Source organism: Heptranchias perlo, chromosome 2 (genome assembly GCF_035084215.1).
Source record: "Heptranchias perlo isolate sHepPer1 chromosome 2, sHepPer1.hap1, whole genome shotgun sequence".
Classification (NCBI taxonomy): Eukaryota; Metazoa; Chordata; class Chondrichthyes; order Hexanchiformes; family Hexanchidae; genus Heptranchias; species Heptranchias perlo.
This window is the reverse complement of record NC_090326.1, coordinates 124723852-124741545: the sequence shown is the minus strand read 5'-3', so window position 1 is coordinate 124741545 and position 17694 is coordinate 124723852. Positions and strand designations below refer to the sequence as shown.

Below are 17694 nucleotides of genomic sequence, written 5' to 3'. Positions count from 1 at the left end.
TCGATTCCATGGGCTTCTATCTTAGCTGACAGTCTCTTATGTGGGACCTTATCAAATGCCTTCTGGAAGTCCATATAAATAACATCCATTGACATTCTCCTGTCCACTACTTTAGTCACCGCTTCAAAAAATTCAATCAGGTTTGTCAGGCACTCTCTGAATGTTCCCTCAAACATCTCTAAACAATCAAAAAATCCATAACATTCCAAGCTCAGTGAATGTAATGGCATACTCCAATGCGAGGAGCCTGGAGATCATTTGACTACAACAACAACTTGCATTTATACAGCGCCTTTAATGAAGTAAAACGTCCTGAGGCACTTCATAGGAGCGTTATCAAACAAAATTTGACACCAAGCCACATAAGGAGATATTAGGACAGGTGACCAAAAGCTTTGTCAAAGAGGTAGGTTTTAAGGAGCGTCTTAAAGGGGGAGAGACAGGTAGAGAGATGGAGAGGGAATTCCACAGCCTCAGGCCTAGCCAGCTGAAGGCATGGTTGCCAATGGTGGAGCGATGAAAATCGGGGCTGTGCCAATGGAAACAATGAACTACTTTTGATAAACCGATTGTGATTAAGAGTCCCATTTGAAACATTAAGCTGCCTTTCTTTTTTGGATGCTTATCAACCTGCTATGCATTTCCAGTGTTTTCTGTTCTTATTTTAATGAACCAGTTTTTTAGAGAAGAGTTATTGTCTCCAAATGAAGTAATAAACAACATCACACAATTTGGTATGTGAACATATAATTTCCCAGAAGATTAGTGGTGTGTATTTGAATTCAACTGGCAACTGTTTTATCATTGTATTCATAGAAAACTGTTTTACTTGTTCATGAGCTTATGGTAAAGTCTGGTTGCTCATCTCAAAGGAGTCTGTTTGTTTCCAGGTCAAAGATGGTGCTGTTGTAGACTCTCCACTGATCGGTAAATATTGTGGCACCGTAATTCCACCTATAGTACAGACAGCACAGAGGTCAATGTACATCAAATTCAAGACAGATTCTAAAATGTCTAACAATGGATTTCAAGCTGAGTATGGATCAACTGATAAAGGTGATTTAAAATATTTTTATTTTATTGTTATCCATTATCTCTTCCCTCATATAAGTCTTCTTTAGAAGCAGCTTGGCTGCAAAACGCCAAAAATTGCAAGGCTTTGCTGGTGATGTGGAGCCTTGCTGGAGCTAAGCACAGGAGGGGAAATCGAGTCTAAAGGCCCATGCACCTAACACAGATACGGTAGCCTAGTGGTTATAGTAGTGGGCTAATAATCCAGAGGTCAATGAGTTCAAATGCCATCGTGGCAAGTTGTGAATTGAAGTCACTAAATCTGGTAATTTGTGGGCTGGTTACAGACCTGCCACCCCTACCTAGTCTGACCTACGTTTGACTCCAGTCTAACACCACGTGGTTGACTCTTAAAGCCCTCTGGGCAGCTAGGGATGGGTAATAAATACTGGCTTGCTGGTATTGCCCACAACCAGAATTTATTTTTAAAAGGTGCTATATGAGAAATGAACTGGCCAGCTTTCAGGAGGCTGCAGTGCTGACCAACACAAGCCTAATTCCAGCCACAAAAATTATGTGAATTGATCCTTTGCTGGATTTAATGTTATTCTGGCAAGAATGGGCTTGGGCTTGGGCTGCTGAAGTTGGATTCTTAAAGCTAGGTTTGTGTTGGAAATGTTATTAAACTGGTGGATTTAAACAAACATTAATATTTACTGCATTTTGCTTCTCGCACTAGTTTCTCTGGCTGTGGAGAGTAGCATTCTTTTCATCTTGAAAAACTCACTTAGCGATCAGAGAAGCTGGACTGTTACTGGATTTATAATCTATGGGGACTTCTTGAGGTCTAATAATATACAGATATTTATTAAATTAGACTGTAAACATGTTTATATTTGATCTATGACAGAGAACGTGTGGGTAGTTTGAAATCTGCAGAGAACTTGCTATAGTCTAAGGGGTCTGATGTAAACTCTGATATAAATGGGTTAGGATGATTATATTCTGCTATTGGCTGCTCATTCTTATTTCAGAAATGCAATAAACATATTTTTTAAAATGTGATGGAATGATCAGAATTGACAGCAGTAAGAATGTACGTTATAAGTACTTTATCATTCAGGCTTTCTCTTTGCACCAAACAGTCAGTGAAAATAAAAAATTTTCTTTGTAGGATGTAATGAGCTTCTGACACAACGAGAAGGTACCATTACTAGCCCTGGACATCCTACAGATTATCCACATGGTGGCAAATGTATCTGGTATATCTCAGTTCAGCCTGGATATGTCATCCGCCTTACATTCACCTCTTTTAATATTGAATATCACATGAACTGTACCAAGGATTATGTTGAAGTGTTTGATAATGGTACCATTAGTTCTGGCAGACCAATAGGAAGGTAAGTAATTATACATTTTCCATTTTGTGTCTGGTGACATTAATATTAATTACTCGAGTTTCCTGGGTAACCAGCATTGCTAGGTGCCTCTAAAACTGCTTTAACAAGACAAATGTTCAACTAATTTCAGAAGAGCACACCGAGACGCCATTATTTCCACCTGTCAGCATGATACTAAATTTTGAATAAAAGAAGTTAACCTCCTTAGGAATGGACAGATATACTGCCATTAACTAATTCTATTTGTGACAGATTCTAAGTGAAAGATGACGTTCCTGCCCTATCCGTTAAATTCTATTAAACATACGAGTTTTAAAGCCATTGATTTAGCTTATTCACTCACTTGGAACTGCAGCACTCTTCAGCATTACCAATCCTGTTAATCTTTTTGGTAACATTCAGATTGTAGGGCTCCAGATGGGGAGTTCTAACCTTGGACAGACAATTTGGACAGGCTTTGAGCAGAGATGAGGGCACTCTTCGATGGGAACAGGGAAAGTCAACGGCAGACTTGTGTGTCTCTTAGTGGCTGGCTTAAAAGATTGGAAGACTTGGGAACAGTTAGGGAATGTCGTGTAATGTGGGCAGAACCTAAAAGAAGACAATAAATAATGCAATAAACATATAATGATTAATCAATATTGTTATACCACTGAGCTGAAATTCTAATTTTGATTGGCTAATAAGCCACCATAAAGCAGCATTCACAATTGCCTAATAATGAAGTCAATGGGCAGGGGACATCAGTAAGTGATGTAATTAAGCAACTAAAGCGACTGTTGTCTACCTTTCCCTATTTGTTTCACTGTCACTGGTAGTAAAAGGGCTATTTCCAAGAGAGTGGAACAGTCTGGCTGACAGTCTTCCCTAACAATTAATTTAATGCCACCTTGTAATTGGTTGGCATGAGACAAGATCCTTGAGCCCTACTAATGTGAATCTTAAGGTGGTTTCCAGACTTCCATCTTTTTTTTTGATAAAGAGCCTTCCTTGCCTTGAATGAATTCCCACAGCAGCTTGGCCAAGCTTGGAAACTTGCATCCTGCCATTTGTGATACAACACATTTTGTTCTAATACAATTTCCCACAATGCTACCTATCCTCCATATGTTTACATTATGCACTAAAAAAGTGCACTCTTTGTGCTGTTACGGAAAATGGCAATTATTATTGGTTTCAAAGTAATATATTTGCTCTAATTATTGAAGAAATTTAACATTTTTCATAATAAAGTCAACATTTCTTTCATGTATTCCAGGTACTGCGGTAGGTCTATTCCTCCTTCTATAACCAGCAGTGGCAGTATGATGAGTCTTCTTTTTGTGTCTGATCCAAGCATAGCCACTGAAGGATTCTCAGCAAGTTACGTTTCCCTTGGTGCTTCATCAGGTATGCAGTTACTGTGTAGAATTTGTAATATTGCTATGGTAGTTCTATACTGTAATAATGGGCAAGGTAGCGAACAATAGTATAGCCAATGCTGGTGAGTCCTGTTTACTTAAATTTGAAAATCCAGCATGTGATATTTGTTAAATACATTAGTCTCTGCTTTGGCACTGGGTTTAACATTCACTATTGGCATACAAAACTAATCCTTTAGGCTGAATATTCAAAACTAACTAACAGGACAGTAATGTTACTGAGTTTGCTAAAAACCCCATTTGCTTAGTTCCTTTATTGCTGCTCTTTAAGAGAAAAACATTCTTATCTAGTTGGCAGCACTATACAGTCTGCCTTACTTAAAATATCACATTCAGAATAAGTGCATAGCCTTGCCTACCGTGCTTCTGATCAGTGGGGAAGTGACCGCAAGGTTCTGACGTTGTCCAGTAGGCATATTGATGCAAATTTTCAGACAAGGCACATTAAATGGTGGCACCTACAATAGGTGTGATTAAACACTTCACAGAGGAACCTTTTTTGGGTGAAGAAAAAACTGACACTCATTATTGATAAATTCTGTTCAGTTAAATTTGAATATCGAGCCTCAACTACAGGTCTTAAACTTAATTGCAATTTGTAGGATTTCATGATAGCCACTGAAGGGATCTGTAATCAGGAAGCATTTTTCACACAATGCGTAGTGAAAATCTGGAACTCTCTCCCCAAAAGGCTGTGTATGCTGGGTCAATTGGAAATTGTAAGATTGAGATTGATTGATTTCTGTTAGGATATGGAAAAAAGGCAGGTAAATGGAGTTGAGGTGTCATCCATGAATGGCGGAACAGGCTCGAAGGACTGAGTGGGCTACTTATGTTCCTATGTACAAGGAAATAGCTCATTGATCTAGAAAGTAATTTTAGCATAATATATCACTGTCAGAACACACATTAGATATCTCACCACTGACACTAGAGCGAGGATGCGTATTTAGCTATATCGTTATTGACACTAGAGGGGGATTACACGTGTGAGACATCTCATGACAGACAGTCGAGGGAAGATCTACATGCAGAATATCTTAGAGCTGACAGTGGAAGAGAAAAGGTGTATGAATGGAATACCTCATCACTGACAATGGAAGAGGGAAGATGTATGAATGGAATACCTCACCATTGGCAGTGGAAGAGGGAAGGTGTATGAATGGAATACCTCACCATTGACAGTGGAAGAGGGAAGGTGTATGAATGGAATACCTCACCATTGGCAGTGGAAGAGGGAAGGTGTATGAATGGAATACCTCACCATTGGCAGTGGAAGAGGGAAGGTGTATGAATGGAATACCTCACCATTGGCAGTGGAAGAGGGAAGGTCTATGAATGGAATATCTCACCATTGGCAGTGGAAGAGGGACGGTGTATGAATGGAATACCTCATCACTGACAGTGGAAGAGGGAAGATGTATGAATGGAATACCTCATCATTGACAGTGGTAGAGGGAAGGTGTATGAATGGAATACCTCATCATTGACAGTGGAAGAGGGAAGGTGTATGAATGGAATACCTCACCATTGACAGTGGTAGAGGGAAGGTATATGAATGGAATACCTCATCACTGACAGTGGAAGAGGGAAGGTGTATGAATGGAATACCTCACCATTGACAGTGGTAGAGGGAAGGTGTATGAATGGAATACCTCATCATTGACAGTGGAAGAGGGAAGGTCTATGAATGGAATACCTCATCATTGACAGTGGAAGAGGGAAGGTCTATGAATGGAATACCTCATCACTGACAGTGGAAGAGGGAAGGTTATGAATGGAATACCTCACCATTGACAGTGGAAGAGGGAAGGTCTATGAATGGAATACCTCACCATTGGCAGTGGAAGAGGGAAGGTGTATGAATGGAATACCTCATCACTGACAGTGGAAGAGGGAAGGTCTATGAATGGAATACCTCATCATTGACAGTGGAAGAGGGAAGGTCTATGAATGGAATACCTCATCATTGACAGTGGAAGAGGGAAGGTGTATGAATGGAATACCTCATCATTGACAGTGGAAGAGGGAAGGTGTATGAATGGAATACCTCATCACTGACAGTGGAAGAGGGAAGGTCTATGAATGGAATACCTCACCATTGACAGTGGTAGAGGGAAGGTCTATGAATGGAATACCTCACCATTGACAGTGGTAGAGGGAAGGTCTATGAATGGAATACCTCACCATTGACAGTGGTAGAGGGAAGGTCTATGAATGGAATACCTCATCACTGACAGTGGAAGAGGGAAGGTGTATGAATGGAATACCTCATCACTGACAGTGGAAGAGGGAAGGTGTATGAATGGAATACCTCACCATTGACAGTGGAAGAGGGAAGGTCTATGAATGGAATACCTCACCATTGACAGTGGAAGAGGGAAGGTGTATGAATGGAATACCTCATCATTGACAGTGGAAGAGAAAAGGTCTATGAATGGAATACCTCACCATTGACAGTGGTAGAGGGAAGGTCTATGAATGGAATACCTCATCACTGACAGTGGAAGAGAAAAGGTCTATGAATGGAATACCTCACCATTGACAGTGGAAGAGGGAAGGTGTATGAATGGAATACCTCATCATTGACAGTGGAAGAGGGAAGGTCTATGAATGGAATACCTCACCATTGACAGTGGTAGAGGGAAGGTCTATGAATGGAATACCTCACCATTGACAGTGGAAGAGGGAAGGTCTATGAATGGAATACCTCACCATTGACAGTGGTAGAGGGAAGGTCTATGAATGGAATACCTCATCACTGACAGTGGAAGAGGGAAGGTGTATGAATGGAATACCTCATCATTGACAGTGGAAGAGGGAAGGTGTATGAATGGAATACCTCACCATTGACAATGGAAGAGGGAAGGTCTATGAATGGAATACCTCATCACTGACAGTGGAAGAGGGAAGGTGTATGAATGGAATACCTCATCATTGACAGTGGAAGTGGGAATGTGTATGAATGGAATACCTCACCATTGACAATGGAAGAGGGAAGGTCTATGAATGGAATACCTCATCACTGACAGTGGAAGAGGGAAGGTGTATGAATGGAATACCTCATCATTGACAGTGGAAGAGGGAAGGTGTATGAATGGAATACCTCACCATTGACAGTGGAAGAGGGAAGGTCTATGAATGGAATATCTCACCATTGACAGTGGAAGAGGGAAGGTGTATGAATGGAATACCTCACCATTGACAGTGGAAGAGGGAAGGTGTATGAATGGAATACCTCATCATTGACAGTGGAAGAGGGAAGGTGTATGAATGGAATACCTCACCATTGACAGTGGAAGAGGGAAGGTGTATGAATGGAATACCTCATCACTGACAGTGGAAGAGGGAAGGTCTATGAATGGAATACCTCACCTTTGACAGTGGTAGAGGGAAGGTCTATGAATGGAATACCTCATCACTGACAGTGGAAGAGAAAAGGTCTATGAATGGAATACCTCACCATTGACAGTGGAAGTGGGAATGTGTATGAATGGAATACCTCATCACTGACAGTGGAAGAGAAAAGGTCTATGAATGGAATACCTCACCATTGGCAGTGGAAGAGGGAAGGTGTATGAATGGAATACCTCATCACTGACAGTGGAAGAGGGAAGGTCTATGAATGGAATACCTCATCACTGACAGTGGAAGAGGGAAGGTGTATGAATGGAATACCTCATCACTGACAGTGGAAGAGGGAAGGTCTATGAATGGAATACCTCATCATTGACAGTGGAAGAGGGAAGGTGTATGAATGGAATACCTCATCATTGACAGTGGAAGAGGGAAGGTGTATGAATGGAATACCTCACCATTGACAGTGGAAGAGGGAAGGTGTATGAATGGAATACCTCACCATTGACAGTGGAAGAGGGAAGGTCTATGAATGGAATACCTCATCACTGACAGTGGAAGAGGGAAGGTGTATGAATGGAATACCTCACCATTGACAGTGGAAGAGGGAAGGTCTATGAATGGAATACCTCACCATTGACAGTGGAAGAGGGAAGGTGTATGAATGGAATACCTCACCATTGGCAGTGGAAGAGGGAAGGTCTATGAATGGAATACCTCATCACTGACAGTGGAAGAGGGAAGGTCTATGAATGGAATACCTCACCATTGACAGTGGAAGAGGGAAGGTGTATGAATGGAATACCTCACCATTGACAGTGGAAGAGGGAAGGTGTATGAATGGAATACCTCATCACTGACAGTGGAAGAGGGAAGGTCTATGAATGGAATACCTCATCACTGACAGTGGAAGAGGGAAGGTCTATGAATGGAATACCTCACCATTGACAGTGGAAGAGGGAAGGTCTATGAATGGAATACCTCACCATTGACAGTGGAAGAGGGAAGGTCTATGAATGGAATACCTCATCACTGACAGTGGAAGAGGGAAGGTGTATGAATGGAATACCTCACCATTGACAGTGGAAGAGGGAAGGTGTATGAATGGAATACCTCATCACTGACAGTGGAAGAGGGAAGGTCTATGAATGGAATACCTCACCATTGACAGTGGAAGAGGGAAGGTGTATGAATGGAATACCTCACCATTGACAATGGAAGAGGGAAGGTGTATGAATGGAATACCTCATCACTGACAGTGGAAGAGGGAAGGTCTATGAATGGAATACCTCACCATTGACAGTGGAAGAGGGAAGGTCTATGAATGGAATACCTCACCATTGACAGTGGAAGAGGGAAGGTGTATGAATGGAATACCTCACCATTGACAGTGGAAGAGGGAAGGTCTATGAATGGAATACCTCATCACTGACAGTGGAAGAGGGAAGGTCTATGAATGGAATACCTCACCATTGACAGTGGAAGAGGGAAGGTCTATGAATGGAATACCTCACCATTGACAGTGGAAGAGGGAAGGTCTATGAATGGAATACCTCACCATTGACAGTGGAAGAGGGAAGGTGTATGAATGGAATACCTCACCATTGACAGTGGAAGAGGGAAGGTCTATGAATGGAATACCTCATCACTGACAGTGGAAGAGGGAAGGTCTATGAATGGAATACCTCACCATTGACAGTGGAAGTGGGAATGTGTATGAATGGAATACCTCACCATTGACAGTGGAAGAGGGAAGGTGTATGAATGGAATACCTCACCATTGACAGTTGAAGAGGGAAGGTGTATGAATGGAATACCTCACCATTGGCAGTGGAAGAGGGAAGGTCTATGAATGGAATACCTCACCATTGGCAGTGGAAGAGGGAAGGTGTATGAATGGAATACCTCATTACTGACAGTGGGACATGATTTTGCTGTAACTAAAGCTGTTTATCAACTGGAATACTTTACAGATTCAAGCATGTTATGCAGTGAATGCCAGAACTCCATATTTAAAAGTACAGAAAGGTGTCCGAGAGTAACTAATAATCCAGAAATAAGTGGATTTGAAATATAACATTCATCACTACTGTATAGATTCTATCAAAATTGTGATAGGTATAAATAAATGTAAGTGAAGAAATTTCCATTTTCACATTTTGGGTGCAGAATTATTTAAGTATTTCTCGCTGGATGGAAAAAATTGAAGAGGGAACTACGAAACCCACATTTCCAGCCATTTTTATGCGGCTGTATGATACTCTCCTCTTATTGATGACAACAGCAGAAAGCTTTCTTTAGTGGGTGTGCCAGAACCAAATGCTTCAACCATTTCTATTGCTTTATTAAGCTATGTAAGCAAAAATTGACCCAAAATGGTATTTGTGCTTCCAGTGATGGATGGTAGAAAATGTACGTTTGAAACAGTATATTGGCTGAAGTAACAGCAAACAATATAAAAGATTCCCAAGGCCCAATTGTAGAGGGGACATTTTCCACTGGAGTTACGCTAATGCCCCTGTGTAACTCCGGAGGGCAAGGATGGAAGATCAGGCTGAAAACCAGTTTGCCAGCTCCCTTTGGCCCATTGCCATTTCTAGAATTTTGCAGGGGAAGTGAATATGTCCAGTCTAAGAAGTTGAGGAGGCTGATTTTCAGACAGACAGGATTTTCCCCTTCTGAATTTAGAATGACTGCTGTTCACTAGGTTGTTGTTGTACAGATGATCCTCAAGTTTACTCCTGGTAATCAATTCCATTATTTTACACTTAATTGAAGTAACACAATTGGTTCTGTAGTTGCTGGTCACCTCTTGTCATCTTTTGGAACCTAGGGGAAATCAAGGGATATGGGATCGGGCAGGAAAGTGGAGTTGAGGTTGAAGATCAGCCATGATCTGATTGAATGGCGGAGCATGCTCGGGGGGGAGTATGGCCTACACCTGCTCCTATTTCTTATGTTCTTATGGGACAATTCTGCTTTAAAAGTGCATGCATGAATTTTGGAAGGGCAGGCCACATATTCAGATGAGCAGGCTATCTCTCCTGATTCGCAGAGAGCACAATTCTGCAATTTGAAATTTCTTTGAAGTTTTATGAACCTTTGCTCTTAGCCCTGAGAGACTCATTTATATCCTCGATTCGAAGCAAATTTATGTAAATTGGTCCCTAACTGAAGTTAGTCAGTTTTTCCATTAGTGCTACTAGCCCATATAAAATGGATGCAGGAGGGATTTGATGGTCTGGTTTGCCTTATTGGATCTACATTTTGAATGTTTCATTGTATCCTGCAGTTGTTCAGCCCTGATTAATTATTTTTCATTGGAAGACTTTGTCCCACTGCTTTTCCCATAGCTGTCTTCCTATCAGCTGCTTATTTCATTTACAGCAAGCAAATTGAACAGTTTGGGAATTTCTCTTGGAAATTCAATGGCACTCCTAGATTTGGATGAAGAAGAGGAGAAAGAAATGGATAAATGCAAGTCACAGCTGGGAATACTCATGCAGCGGTCACTGTTTGGCCAGACATTCAGCTAAATGTGGAATCTGGCTCCTTCACAAACAGCTTTGTCCTATTGTTCACAAAGTAGTGGCCCAAACAACACCATGCCCTCCTTTATCAACTATCGTGCATGGTCATCGATCCACTTGCTGCTACCTAAATGAACTTTTGGGACTACGTTTAAACTAAGTGCAATCATTTCATTTCCTTACAAGTGACTTGTATATTTGGCACTATTGTTTGTACCATGGTGCTTCCCCTTGGTGACAGTGTATGGTGTGCATCTTCTTGAACCTAATCTGCTCCTTCTGTGTGCCACTCCAGTGGAAAGAGTAAGTATGGTGGCAGGCTACTGACCTCCACTGGTGGGACCTCCTGGGATGGATCTACCTTTTAGTGCCATATCATTAGATGGCCCGGCAACTTTTAGCAGCACTTCTCATACTACGCTGGTTGCCTGCTCCTGCTGCTAACTTGCACTTCTTAACCCTTTTGAAGGAGCCAGTTAGTTTGTCTCATCTGTGCCTCCTCCTCCTGCAAGACATGGACCTCTGAGCAGGGTGCCCTGAAATGCACCCACCTCATTCAGCAGCCCCAAATCTATGGATGTAAATTAGGCGGACCTGATTTGCAAAGTGTGCTGGATCTCAGCCAACTTTTTTGCCCTCCCCATGTGAGGCGGAATTATGTCATAATGTCCTATGCCCCATTTTCTCTTATTTCCACAAAACGTGCAATGGCTCCTCTTTTTGCCCATACAAAACAGACATCCAGGGTTGTCAAGCTCAAAAAGAAGACAGAAGAGAACTGAAAGAGGTTGGCATCAACAGTTAATAGCATTGTTTTAAAGATTACTTCTGAATAGTTTTTGGAGCTTTTTTTGCTGTTGACAACTATCTTGACATCTGCCTTCTGTGCCATTTGCTCTCATTTTTCTCACACACAGCACAGTGGGTTCTGCCAAGGGAATTCCCCTGTATCTTTGGTTTTCAGGAAGAAGAGGAGTAGCAATGCAAGGATGACTGACTGGTCAGGTTGCACCAGAAGTGCATGACACCCACCGGCTAAGACCAAAATTTGCACCAACACTTCATGCTCTGGAACCGTCACTCTTTTAAAAGCTGGACCTATAAGATCTATATCCCCGGGCACTTCAGTCAGGGGGCTACACAACCTGAACATCCAGCCACCAACATATTCTTCCTCATGCCACCGGCTGCTGCTCCTGCTCATTGTCCTTTGTGTGTCATTTGGTATACTCCACTCTGGCTTACTGTCTAACTCTCTAGGATTGATGTTTCTGTGCCTGGGAGAGATAGTGATTGACGCGTGTGCTCTGAAATGCTGGCAGGGCTGGAAGCCCTGGGACTGGTGTGTTCTTCCTCAGCAACATCTAGAAGAGGAAAAGAGAGAAGTTACTGTTGTTTTTTGATGAGCAGTGTTGTAACTTACAGTGGAAGGAGTAACATGAGGGCTTCATGATATGATTTGTTGGCAATTAATGCAAACCACAATAGGACGAAAATAAAGGGACACAGACGTTCATCATGAATCCACAACTGGCACATGCCGTCTTACTTCCCCATCTCCAACCTCTTGTCTGGCCTCCCTCCACAGAATTTGCTGCACCTGTCCCTCATCCAAGGTGAGAGAAGGGAGGTTTCTGAGGCTACTACCTCTTGGAGCTCTGTTGCTGGAACTGACTTCTTGAAAAATAAAATGCAAAAAATGAGGATTATCTTTTTTTTTCTATGGCATAGTAAAACCCAGGTATCAACATGCAGTTCATAATGGGTGTGATGACAGGTGCATGCAACAATTACAATCCATGTGAGGTTTTTATTAATACAAATTACATCAAACATCAGAAATAGAGAAGCTCTTCACTGTTAAATAACAGATGAGGAGGTGGAGCCACAAAAGTATTACCCAGGTACAACCCTTGATCTGTGCCATTAGTTGATCTCACCCAGGTGTGCAGTGGGATGCTATAGTTGGACTTGGGAGGGGAAAATCAAACAGGATTTCTGCTCTTGATTGCTAGCCAGTGATCCCTGTTGTCGATCTCTGAATATTGGGTGAGAACAAGATCGAGTTCAGCAATGGTCAAATAACCTTTTAACACTCAATGGGGATGAAATTGGGCAGTTTAGCACCCGTTTTGTAGGCGCTACGTGGACACCTAAGTCCCGAAAATGGCGTCCGAGATGCTCGCGCAAACTTCCAAAGGGAAGTATCTTGGTAAAGGGGTTTGCGCACGCACCTAACAACCACTGGCAGCATACAGAATTGGGAGATTATGACACAAATCAGTGTGCAACGCTGATTTGAAGCAACCCTTGAAATTTTGGAACGCCGCACTCCAGCCAACATCCTGTCTTAACCTCGCAAAGCTGAATGCGACATTAAATGCCATGAAGAACCCCCCCCCCCGCTACCAGCACTATTTAAAGGGATCATGAAGTACTTACAGGGTAGTTGCTGGATTATTTATTCTGGCTGCTGGTGCAATTGTATGTGTTTTTGGAAGTTTGCTATGTTTGGCTAAAGTTTCAATATTCTACGTAGAGTTATATTTTAACCCTTAAAATATAGGGCTGAAAAAAGTTGCTTCCAGATATGAGTGGCCTGATCGTGCTTCCTCTGGGAATTGGACATGACTGCGAGAACAAAGAGAAGTCACGCAGAGCAGGAAAAGCTGCTGGAAGAGGGAGGTGGAGGAGGGCAATCAGCAGGAGGCCATATCCAAGGAGGGTCTTCAGGGACCAATTCTCTTACCTCAACTTCAGCAATGAGCATCAGATGGCTGAGGTCACTAAAGAGGTCGTGACTGAAATTTGTCAACTGCTGCAGCCACAACGGCAGCCTGAAAGCAGGGCAAGAACAGCATTGCCTGTCGCAGTCAAGGTGACCATGGCTCTTAATTTTAATGGCTCTGGCTCCTTTCAGGCAGCTGCTGGAGATATAAGCAACATCTCGCAGTTTGCAGCGTACTGCTGTATAAGGGAGGTACACAATGAGAAACAGATTTGGACCAGAACTTGCTCAGAGCAGCGTGGCAACGGTCACTGCAGCTCCTGCAAATTAAATTAACGAATGTACTTACAGGGGCTCCATGGCGTTGACTTGCTTGATTTTGAACTTTTAAAAAAATTGCACGCGATCAACTCAGACTCTGAGGAGGGTAAGTTGATACGCATGGAACAGTCTGTGAGAATAGAAGACACGTCCACAAATTCTGTCAGGAAGAGACGTCACATCCACAAGCAGGCAGTCAGACTTCATTCATTTAAAGTAATATTCTGAAAGTCATTGTAAATAAAAATTGTATTTTTTTTTAAAAAGCTAAAGAAATAATTGAATTAAAGGGACAGAAGGGAAAGTAAAAAATAAATTTTGACTTTAATTTTTGCATTTTTTTAATGACCAGAAACTATTAAAATAAGGAGTAATATGAGACTCCACATTTTAAAAATTTAATTTTTAGTTGTTTGGCAGTCATTAAGAGTTACTCCGCTTTTAAAAATTAGTTTAGACCTGGTATTTTTCAGCGTACCTGCTTGGTGGTGTAATTAGTTACTTTCCAGCTGGGCAGATGAGCAAGTTTGCAATTTTTCAATAATTTCAATGATTGCAGGGTGCGATGGCCCTTTAATTCACAGCTGTCAAATGGCCACCAAACCAATAGGACCAATTTCACGATTTCCGGGTTTTAGTGCGCTTGTGCAAACGTGAGAAGTTGATCCTTCGATTCACCATTAAAAACGGAGAACGCTGTTGAGCTCCTCCGGTATTTCGGGAGCAAGTTCTGCCCCATTCATCTCATTGCTTCTTGCCAGAGACGAGCAGGAGGAGTGAGGAGATTTTGCTCGCATTGCAGACTTCCCCATGGTGCAGGGTGCCATTGACTGCATGCATATTGCCATGCGTGCTTCTCATCTGAACTCAGCCATATTCATGATCAGAAAAGAATTCCACTTCCTCAACATGCAGCTGGTATGCAACCACATGCAGCGCATCATGCAGATGAATGCCCGCTATCCTGGCAGCTGTCATGATTCCTTCATCCTGCGGCAGTCCTCTGCTCCACCTGTATTTCAACCAGCACGGCAAGTCAAAGGCTGACTACTGGGTGACAAGGGTTATCCCTTCATGAAATGGCTCATGTCTCTGGTCAGGAACCCACGCACACATGCACAGCAGGCCTACAATGAGAGCCATGCTGCCACAGGAACATCATGGAGCACACCATAGGCATCCTCATGCAACCCTTCCGCTGTCTGGACTGCTCTGGAGGAATCCTGCAGTACTCAGCTGAGCAGGTATCAAGATTTGTTTTATGCTGTATGCTGCACAACCTCGCCATAATGAGGGAACAGCCCTTGCTGCCGCCGCCTATCAGGCGAGAATCTGAGCAAGAGGAAGAGGAAGAAGAAGAGGCAGAGGTGGAGGAGGAAGTGCAACAGAAAGTGGGGGAAGAGCCAGGGAGGCTACAACATAGAGAGGCCCTTTTTGCCAGGGCTCTGCATGATCAGATTATGAATGAGAGATACCAGTAACCTCAATTACACCTCCCCATTCACCAACAGTCCCACACTCCTCACCTTTTCTCACCCCCAAGACCATCAAATCGTCCTCCTTATGATTACACATTGCTTCCTCCCTCAGCTCAAAGCAGAAATGTAAACCACCACCAAATGCAAATTCAAATGCACATTTATAAATTAACACATGAAATGATTCAAACAAAATGAGACTATTCACCCTTGTGCATTCCCTTAGTGCCTGTCTTTTGTGTGCCTTTACATTTCCTAGTGCTCCTACGAGGTGGATCCCCAGTGGCTGGAGCATGGGTGGTGGGAGGCTGCTGACCTTCAATTGATGAGAATGCAGGTGGCCTTGGAGGATGATCTCGAGCAGCTCTGGGCCTAGGCCGCTGCAGTCTGGGCTGGCTGGCTGACAGGCAACAGCAAGGGCACTGGAGGTGTGGCAGGGGTGGAGGCAGAAATGCTGTCATCCTGAGAGAGGATAGCAGATTCATCTTCCATGGCGCCACTGCCACTCTCCCGGGGCGGGGCCTCAGCAATTCTGGTGATCTGCTGGAGAACAGATTGCTGGACTGCTGTGATGTCCCAGAAATCCCTTTCAACAGTAGAACCCAGAGCCACGATAGCATCAGTCTGAGCTTCCAATGCAGCAGTCAGACCTTGGATGAAAGATGATTGCGCTGCAATGGAAGCTGTGACATCGGTCATCAGACAATGTATCATGGTGGGTTCCACAGGTGTGCTGATGGAGGTAACCACCTATTCCACGTTGAAAGGAATGGGTGCCAAACTCTGCGTAAAGCCCTGTGCCAAGTTGGAGCTGGACTCCTCCATGCTCCTTGACAATGTGGGCAGGCTTTCTGACAGGCTTTCCAGTGCATCATCAGCCTTCTTCTGCAGCCTGGCCCATCAAAGTCATCATCTGAATCCTCTGCAGCAGAACTGGTGTGCGATCTCGCCCACCGGCTCTGGCTCCTGCGCACTTGTGCCCGGTGTCTCACCACGTGCAGATCCCTCCTCTATCCTAGGCTCTAAAGTACGCGCAGTGTCAGTCTCTGAGCTGGTGGCTGCGAGTGTAAGATCAAGTGACAGTGTGTCTGCATCATCCCTGTCATCTTCCTCTGCCTCCTCTGACTGTGCTGGTTCCAGCTCTTGGGTGTTTGAAATGACAAAGGGACATGGGTTGAATTGTGGTGAGGGGAGAGGAGAAAGTAAGATGTGCGTGCTCACACCATCTGCAGCAGTGAATCAGAAAAGATTGTGGGATGAGGGAGCAGTGGGAAGAGAGAAGGAGGATTAGGTATGCTCTCATTAGGTATGCTCTCATTATCGATCCCTCCAGCACCGCCAGAGGCCACGGCCTCAGTGATGGCCCTTCCCATGATGGCAAGCACTTTTTCCTCCATGGGAGTTAAGATGTGTAGGTGCGCTTGTCCTCCCCCACTTCTTTCTTGCTGCCTCGTGTTATGCGCCACCTTCTCCTGCAAGAAAGAGGGAAGTGTGTCAGTGAGTGTCCTGCGAGATGTTTGGGTGATGTGGCTGTCATGGTTAAATAGCTGCCAGTGTGTGCGACCTGTGAGTTGAGGGTGTGCGGCTTGCAACGGTGATAATGTGTGAGGGTGAGATGAAGCATATGATTTGAATGGTTGAGTACTGATTGAGATTGTTGGTAGGTGGGTGATGGGGTGTGTAGTGTATTGAGCAGTAGATGCGCTAGTGGTGCAGTTGGTAGGATATGCCACTTGAAACTTGAACTCACTCATTTTGACAACTCATGTTAAATCATTGAACTTCTTCCTGTACTGCATCCATGTTCTTGGCGCTATGCTCCTGGCATTTACCTCCTCCGCTATTTCCTCCCACTGCCTCTTGAGCATATGTCTGGAGAGCCTCTTGCCCCCCTGCGAATACAGGAGGCCCCTCCTTCTCTCCACCTCTTACATCAAGGCCTGTAGCACATTCATTCTTCAGTATATTACAGCACAGACTCACTTCACAATTGACTTCCACCACTTCTTGCAGCTACAGTGCACCTCCCCTTTAAGAGGTGCAGGCTGCCTTTAAGAAATGCGAGCCACTCGCGATATCGGAGCCCCCTGCTGATGTGTGCAGCCAATCAGGTAGCGCTGGCTGCACGCAGCAATCATTTAAAACAGCAGGCTGCACGAATGTTACGTGCATCGCAATGAACGAGCGTGAGTTAATTATGTACCGTGATACCGGCACCCGTTTTGGGGGTTATCCAATATAATTCCCTGTGAGTCAATGTCCATATCAAACAAGAAAATGGCGATCACACCCTATAAACTCCAACATGAATCAACACTTTCAGGAAAGGACAGATGGCAGAAGAGATGAAAGGAAAACAGAAAAACAAATTGCATTTGAGAGACCATAGAATTGCCAATTGGCTGGCATTCCATCACACGCTTTCATTTCTCTGGCTTTACAACCATA

General features: G+C 43.5%; 1 protein-coding gene and 1 long non-coding RNA gene across 2 annotated transcripts in view; one reads left to right on the top strand and one right to left on the bottom strand.

The window, feature by feature from the left end:
- The window catches only part of cubn (cubilin (intrinsic factor-cobalamin receptor)), a 347393-nt gene that overhangs the window by 84296 nt on the left and 245403 nt on the right, over positions 1 to 17694 (top strand). Inside the window, exons 16-18 of the mRNA XM_068007070.1 lie at positions 891 to 1056; positions 2186 to 2411; positions 3670 to 3800. Of these exons, the coding sequence (XP_067863171.1) occupies positions 891 to 1056; positions 2186 to 2411; positions 3670 to 3800 (523 nt within the window). The remainder of the gene's footprint in view (positions 1 to 890; positions 1057 to 2185; positions 2412 to 3669; positions 3801 to 17694) is intronic.
- LOC137343029 (uncharacterized) lies at positions 745 to 12195 on the bottom strand. Its single transcript, XR_010967528.1, has 4 exons — positions 12143 to 12195; positions 4192 to 4326; positions 2755 to 3002; positions 745 to 954 (listed from the first exon to the last, which is right to left on the bottom strand). It is a non-coding gene; the product is annotated as an uncharacterized lncRNA (long non-coding RNA).